The 8632-nt window shown below is 40.3% G+C and overlaps 1 protein-coding gene across 4 annotated transcripts in view; it reads right to left on the reverse strand.

The window, feature by feature from the left end:
- Window positions 1–1259: 1259 nt before the first annotated feature.
- The window catches only part of LOC117941785 (cytoplasmic dynein 2 heavy chain 1), a 102874-nt gene continuing 95501 nt past the window's right edge, over window positions 1260–8632 (reverse strand). For all 4 annotated transcript variants that reach the window (XM_034866902.1, XM_034866901.1, XM_034866903.1 and 1 more), the window contains 5 exons: window positions 6782–6871; window positions 3511–3620; window positions 3348–3429; window positions 2074–2190; window positions 1260–1691 (listed from right to left, as the gene is read on the reverse strand). In XM_034866902.1, coding sequence (XP_034722793.1) covers window positions 1530–1691; window positions 2074–2190; window positions 3348–3429; window positions 3511–3620; window positions 6782–6871 — 561 coding nt within the window. In that variant the 3' untranslated portion in view covers window positions 1260–1529. The remainder of the gene's footprint in view (window positions 1692–2073; window positions 2191–3347; window positions 3430–3510; window positions 3621–6781; window positions 6872–8632) is intronic.

An 8632-nucleotide genomic window follows, 5' to 3' on the forward strand; every position in this document is an offset into this window, starting at 1 on the left:
TGTTGCTCTGCAAATTTTCTCATTTGGGTTTTATAGCCTTTTTCTCGCTGCCTGCATCATCGCTCTCTCTCTCTCTGACTTCATCCCTCTGCCTCTCTTTCACTCTCTGACCCAGAGGGCTGTGTTTTGCCGAAATCCAATCCTCTCTCTTTTTTAAACCTGCTGTTACATTTCACCCCCATTTTGTCACACTGCAGTGCACACACAATACCCGCTCCTCCCTCATTTCAACCCTTTCCTCTGTCTCCGAAAACTCACACACATTCATGTGCACACAGACACACTCATAAACATTTGCAGAACTGCACACACAGGGTGGGAAAAAAGCCAGATACAAGAAATTAAACACTTAATTAAGCCGTCCAACAAATGTGATGCTCTTGGGTGGCTTCAAGCACAAACACACAAACACACACAAACATACACCCTCCCTTTGAGTTCAGTGGACATCCATCACAGCTTCACTGACTTTGCTAAACCTCAACTCAGAACCAATTACACAAAAGGTTAGGAACTATCAGAGTACTTGTGAATGTGTGTGGGTGTGTGTGTGTGTGTGTGTGTGTGTGTGTGTGTGTTTTTGTGAGAGAGAGATAGAGAACCATCATTTGCATTTGGAACGGACTCTTCTGAAGCAGATCGAGCAGCGTGAACTCTAATCTGTATGGTTTGCTGTTGAACAGTTGTGACTTCTGATAGTGTGAGGTGGAGGGTCAGCCCAGCTCTGAAACACACACACACACACCTTTATGTTGTGTTTTGGAAATATCACTCTCAACTTCTACACTGATAATACATGCTGAACTAAAATTCAGAGAGTTTCTAACCAACCACCTTCCTGGAAGCGTGCTACTACTACAAGAAAAATGACAGCAATAGTGAAATTTGTTTTAATCTTTATTAAATAAATATGCGCTCAGGGAACAAAATACTGGGGAAACAAACATTTAAAACTAAAACCTTCTGAACTGTGGATTATGTAGCCAAGGTAACAAGAATCCCTGATGTTTTACAAACTAGTTTATGAAATGTACAACATGAGTGGAGTAGTGTTTTATGATACTAACAGTAGAATAAATCAGGTATTACAAATTGCTTGAGAGCTAACTAATATAATGTGTATGTCTAATTAAAGATGGAACTGCTGCTCCCTTTTGCTTTCTGATCCATTAAAGGAAAATAAAGGACCTTTCATCATAGTATTAGCAGTGTTCTTAAACCAAAAAGCAGACCACTGCAAAGTCAGTTGTTCTGTTTTCTTCTCCTTTGATGATTTCCATTGTAACATATTATGCAAATAATCCCGATATACAGTAACGACATGTTTAAGTTTTTGGTCTCCGAGCTAAGGTGCTAAATAAAATGAAGGATAGTGTTAGTATCACAGCCTGACATTTTGGAGTGTTAATCATTTCTCCTGTTATTTAACGGCCCAGTCAAATCCACCTTTCATGACAATATTGTCTGCACCTGAGGCTTACAGTGCTCACAAAAGCCTCGGTCGTTACGGTCCCAATGTGCTTGTCCTTTCACTGTTGTTTGAGAAAGAGAGCGGCTCCAGTCTGTATCCACTGGTTGGGGTTTACTCCACAGGGAAGACAGATGTGCGTGACCACCTTCACCCTCTCTGAGCTCGTATACAGAGGCAGCCAGATACTCTCCTCTGATGCAGTGGAGTCAGCAGCAGAGTTCTGAGATCAAACGCAGAACACACACATTTATAAATGTATGTGCAATAACTTTATATTCAAGTAGTTGACATGTATTAGAATGATAAAATAAAATGGGTTCCACAACTACACCACAAACACTAATGACTGATAATTAAATACTTTTCAGATTGAATAGCTAAATGCCCTAGGATTTAAAAAAAAGTCTATCACTGTTTTCATGATTATATCAGACAATAGAAACAACCTAACAGAACCACAAATATGGTTCCTTGGGCAAAAGTCCATGTCCTGTCCGTGTTTCACACAAATCGGAATGTCAGGAGACTGAACATCCTCGGTGTTCCTGTTTGCACAACACACACACACACACACACACACACACACACACACACACACATACCTGTGGAACCCAGGCCATGTAGCAGGGGGGCACAGCCGACACACTGGGAGAGTCATGTTGGTTCTCACAAAGATGAACACCGTCAAAACTGCAACCCTCCAACTGGAGACCTCCTACCTGGAAAAGGAAGTAAAGAGATGGTGTAAGAAGCAAAAGCAGGCAAAGTAATAGGGGCAAAGACAAAAACAGGACAAAGTGATTGTAAAGTAAGTAGGAAATAAAACAGAGATAAGAGAATATAAGAAGTAAATTAAACAGAGGGACAGGATGAGAAAGTTTAAACCTCCGGTGGGATATAAATAGATGAGAAGAGAGAAATAAAAAAAGTAAAGAAAATAAGAATGCATGTAAATAGAAAAAAATGTCAAGCATGGGAGGAAGACACACAGTGCTGTACCAGATTTACTAGTATGTAATGCACAATACACATGAGAGAGAGGTTCTATGAGTGAATTCAGTCTAGTGAGTCTGGGATTTTCCACAGTAGAGCAGACAATAAAGGGAACTCTGGCGTCAAGTCAGACATACACAGACAACTACTAAATCACCATAATCTGGGCAAGAAAAAGCAAGAGTGATTGAGAGAAAAATCCAGAAAAGGCTACATTGTATGTGTGTGTATGGGTGTGTGTGTGTACGTGTGGGGGGGGAGGGGAGAAACGACTCACTGCTTCCTAACAATTATCCCCTTTCTTTTTCCCTGTCAAATGTCTGAGTATTTCCCTTCCCTCCCTGCAGCTGCAGCCTCTTTTTAAGCACTCACACCCTTACCCTCTCTTTGTATATTTTAAGTGAAGCCCTGCCAATTGTTATTGTCAAGACAGAAAAGAAACAAATGCCAAAAAGTATTTAAATGTTAGACAATACAATTACATCACCCTAAAATCAGAGCATGAAAGGGAAATAAATAAAGACTAATTGTGGAATTGTACAATATGCACGTCTCTGTCCTTTATTGTATGAATTTGTACATGAAAAAAGCACCAGAGACCAGAGATGACTGGTCTCTGAAGGATGCTGTCAAAGAAAACAGACTTGTCTCTACATTAATAGCTTTGCTTTCTTTCTAACTTTCTTCTCTTGTTCAGGCATTGCCTTCTTGTCTGCATCAGTATTCTATTCTTGCCGTCTTTTACTCAATTATTTTCAAATTATCACTCAGCCATTGTCTGCAATGTATAGGGTGCCAGTATTCTGCTGCTGGATGGGAGCAGTGTGTGTCTGCTGTTTGCGTGCATGATCTGTATGGTGATGTGTGCTTGTCGTAATTCTACCTTGACTTGTAGCTTGGCCTGTGCAATAGGACTCCTCCATGATGAAACAAACACCAAACTATCCATAGAACAACCCATGGACCTAAAACCACAAAAAATATGTATTTTACCTTAGAACGCATACTTTTTCTATCTTGAATAAACCCACAAGCATTCAGTGTACCTGGCAGTTTCCTGTCTCAAAGCATTGAGGAAGGTGTCAGGGTGGAAGAGCTCAGACAGATCGAGGGTGTCTGATAGAAGAGCTTGTCTGCCTGCACGCTCCACCCAACTCTGGATACACAGAAATATGGAATAAAACAGCACCACAGATAATTGAAATATAGAAAATAACAAATAAGCACCTAAAGATACTGTAACACATAATTCTGGCATAAAATTGCATCAGTTTCACACAAAAGTCAGGCAAAACATTTAGTGGTTCAATGAAAGTTCATTTCAGTTTCAGTTCAAGCGGTGACATTTGACACAAATAGATCCGGCTCTAATTATTAAAATACTTGCTTCTAATATTCACTCTCTCACCCTGAATATTTAGTTAAGCTTTTTTAATAGTACTTTTACTAATAGTACTTTTTTTTTTTTCAAATAATACAAATGGTTGATTTTGTATTGTATTTGGCTCGATAAATATTCATCATAATGAATCATAATTCCTATCCGAGTGAGTGCATGTTTGTTAATGAGAGATAAAAGCTAAGCGTTAACAACAGACAGAACAAAACACAAAGTTAAGTAAGTTAATAAGGTAATAAAATGTGTGGCCAATAGAGTATAATCAACAAGAGGATAACATTGAAACCCCAACAAACGTGCACACACACACACACACACACACAAACACACACACACACACACACACACACACACACTCCCAATTGAGCATGTGCATATATTGTACAGTATACTTGGACATATGCAGGAACATGCATGCAGAAACAGAGATGTGTATGTGCACATGAACATCTCTAAAACACTAAAAAATCAACTAACACTGCACACACTGTATATGTATGACTGGAGATAGACCCCTTCAAGCATTCTCCAATGTGTGTGATCCATTCTTCCTTATTCAGCAACATCATCTTTGAGCATGTAGGCAGCCTCTTAACTACTTATTTTTGTCAAAGGCATAGCTCAGGACTAAACACAATATATCTCACAATCCAACCTATACCTTTTTTATGTAAATGGAAATGTGCTGTATTTATATAGCGCTTTTCCAGTCTTAACAACTGCTCAAAGCGCTTTTACATCTACAGAAAACATTCACCAATCACACACATTCATACACTGTGGCCGGGGCTGCCGTACAAGGTCCCACCTGCTCATCAGATAAACACTGACACACATTCACACTCCGATGAGCAGCACCGGGGGCAACTCGGGGTTCAGTGTCTTGCCCAAGGACACTTCGACAATGACTGCAGGGGCGGGGATCGAACCACCAACCTTCCGATTGGCAGGCAACCTCTCTACCACTGAGCCACAGCCGCCCGTTATCCATTCTACGTTCTCCTTTTTCCTTGGAAAATGTTGCAGAGTGGCTCAACAACTGATCTCACTGTCCTTTTTACTTACAGCCTTACAGCCATGCTTATCGTGATGCACAGTACATAAGCCTGTATAGCTGCAGTGGCCAGATTTAGACCTTGAGTGTTGACCTAAGATTGATGTTTTGATTGGTTTTTTAACATGTAGGCAGTTTTCTCTAAATCACCATATAAACTAGTGGATTTTGGAGGTCAGCTGAAGAGAATTGCTGACAAATGGAGACAGAATGAGCAAACATCTGATCCAATCTCTATTATAAATGGATTCCTTTTTAGAACAGCATCAGACTCCACTGGCTTTAAAGATAAATTGGGATGAAAAAATACGAACAAATGCAAGCCCATGCCCACATTCACACAGCCACACACAGGCACACGCGCACACACACACACACAGGAAGATATGCACCAATAATTTTGGGAATAAATAACACAGCGGGCCAGTGTGTGCTGGTATGCATAGTATTTGTGTGGATATTTGTGTGTTAGCATTTAAGGGTTTTCAAGGTTGTCCTGCTCGTTTGGGGTGCACTGCTGTGCTGTTAGCTCTTTATTCTTCAGCAGCTCCACACAACAGCAGCTCTGGCCGTCTCTGCCTTTATTAGGCTGATTAGCTAACAGGACACAGACACACTGCTCACAGAGATATCACTCAGCTCTGATGGGCAGGAAAAGACAGTTAAGGACAGCACAGCCACCAGCAGACAGACACACATGAAGACAGATGGACTGCAGGTAAACAGGGAAGCTAGCAGACAGAAAGAAATGAGAGATGGCAGAGGTAGACAGGGAGACACACTCTTAACATACAAACAGATGGGTAGGCAGGCGAGCTGGTCCGCAGACACACAGACAAGCAGTGAAGCTCGCCCACATGAATAACAAAATGCATCAAATTCAAATAAAAATAAACATTTCTGAGCATGTGTGTGTGTGTATTCTAGTCAGCCAGAACATACTGAGGTAGACATCCAGTCAGACACAGACAAAGCCCTCATTTCCTGGCACCAACCAAGGGCAGACACTTCCTGGAACCTCATCCTTTTATATTATAATCTGCTTTTATTTATGAAGAGCTTTTGAAAACAACATTCAAATTTTTCAGGCATGGATTTAGTCAACACATTGCCTCAATCAGTCATAAATAATAAGCTGAAAGTACTTAGTCTGGTGCTTGGTCCCTCAGCCAAAGGATGCTTGACATGAGAGGAAACACCAGAAAATACTGAAGGTCTGGGCCATTGTGGGAAGGATAGTCGGAGGTGCAAAGTCCTTTTTAAATCGTTTGAAACTAAATCAATTAAAAAATGTCCTCTTGTAATATTTATCAAAACTGGAGGACAGGACTCCCAGTAGGATTTTTAAAAGCATGATGGATTTGAATGGATCCCTCAATCAGTATCCTAATGTGAATAAGGCGACACAGGCCTCTTAAGTCTCATTCCTGTGAGAGTACAGAGGCTTCCAAGGGGCATCTGGGTGTTTTAATAACCACTGAGGTCATCAGCAAATGCCTTGACTACCAGTCATTCCTCTGATAGTAGCAGGCCTGTGTGACTTTCAGTTCCGGTAGGAATAACTAAAAATAAAACCATGACAACTATCACTAGCCAGATTCAAAATTGTTCAGAAATATTAAATGATTATATGAAAGAAGACGTTTTTTGAGATTCTCCAAAATTTAAATGTGCCATCCTACATAGTCTATGGTACCATCCCAGCTAAAGATGGTTGTAGGTTTGTTGTCTTATGTGCATGAGTACACATGTACCGGTCTGTTAAATATTTTCTGTGCCTGTGGGAGAAAGGGAGAGAGACAGATAGACTGACAGAGAAAGAAAGTACAGTATGTCTCTTTGAACATACACATGCATGTGTTACCTGTGTGGCGAGAGCCTGTGTTACTACAGCTCTGAGGTACTGCATTGGCTCTTCTGGTCCCTCCCATTTATTCTGCCATGTTAAAGGACACTGAGGAAACAAGCATAGAGATGAAAAATGTCATAACAAATACATAACAAAAACAAGTGTCAGCGAGAAGGTAAAGTAAACCATAATATTTTAGCTGTGGAAATTCTGCAATCAGTAAGCCTCGTGCTTCAGTCAGGCTACTGTGTGGACAGCTGAACATGCCTCCCTCTCACTTACTACACACGGGTGTTAACCCAGAGAGCCCCAGCCGCAGCATGCAGGAAGAAATTCAGATTCACTGAGCTGTGTGTTCAAGACATTCTTCATGGGGAAGTGCCAAATGTCTGCCCAAAAAGTTGCTAGATTTGTCCCTCTGCTATTTTTTTTTAACAAAGTCTTAAAAGTAACTAAATTGTGGGATACGCTGATAGTATATTGGTGTATCACACCATCCCCATCCCTCTGTTGCATTTTGTCTGCCTCTCTACCCATCACTTTAGACTACCACAGTCACTACATTTTGCAAAAGACAGATACACCTGACAACAGAGTGCTTCAGTCATCAAAGGGCATACACTCTAATCGGCTGACACTGTGATCTGGCTAAAACCAAATTTGGCTAAAGCATCATCTATGTCCATGTTTACTGCCATGCCAGAGGTGACATTACCTTCTAAACTGCTGATATCTAAGGGTTAGAGTTGGCACATACCCAGATGAGTGTTTGTCTTACTTGTGACTTACAGTATTAAACTTTTCACCACATACGTCACAGTGATTAAAAACTCAAAATATTGCTTTCTGTAAAGGGGACTGTATTCTCATAGCGCTTTTCTAGTCTTAACGACTGCTTAACGACTACTTCTACAACAATAACAAGGACCTTTGACATACTAAGTAGTTTTAGTTGCCTTACCGTAACCCTTTGTTAACCAAAGACATGGCAGATTCCAAAACACTCATATGTGTAGTTTTGAAATGCTGAAAGGGTTAATTTTTAGAAGACAATGACTAATACCCTATTTGTGTGTGGGTAGCAAAAAAAAATTGCCTCAGGAGACAACTTTTAACTCTGGAACGGGTAGTCCATGGCAGTCCATGTTGCTTAAACTGTTAAACAAAGATCAAAGTACTGCTTGACACACACGCACACATATGCACAGTGGAATATTGAGGATTAAGATGTTGATATCATTCAAGCTATGAAGTCATAATGTAACTAAAAGGGACATTGCATGCCACTCAGCTGAAAGTCAACCGTTTGTGACACTGAAGGGTGAGGAGATAAGCACACAGACTTAAGTTATGTCACTGAAATTTGCAAATATTTGTTCATATTTTCCAACCAGTGTTAATGTTGCCAGAAAACAAAAATTCTTCCAAAGCTATGGCACCTACTGAAAGCATACCCAAGTATCCATTAAAATATATTTATTTAATCATTTTCAGCTGCATTTAGTGAAAACTAAAAATCTACAGGCCTAGTACACGTTTGTTTGATACTAAAGATTGTTTAACCTTAAAGTGCTCATATTATGCTTTTTGGCTTTTCCCCTTTCCTGTATTGTGTTATGTATGCTTTTTGTGCATGTTACAGGTTTACATAGTGAAAAAGCCCAAAGTCCACCCCAAAGGAACTTATCATCTCTAACAGAAAACACTGTTCACAAACTGCTCCAAACAGCTCTGTTGTAGTCCAGCCTTTACTTCTGTGACGAACGTGCGTCACTTTGTAACACACGTTATAATGCTCGCTTAGCTGCTAGCATGGAATGCCCTCATACTGCTTGCATGTGCAGTACAACAGAAATATATATATAT

The sequence above is a fragment of the Etheostoma cragini genome, chromosome 3, assembly GCF_013103735.1.
Source record: "Etheostoma cragini isolate CJK2018 chromosome 3, CSU_Ecrag_1.0, whole genome shotgun sequence".
Taxonomy (NCBI): domain Eukaryota; kingdom Metazoa; phylum Chordata; class Actinopteri; order Perciformes; family Percidae; genus Etheostoma; species Etheostoma cragini.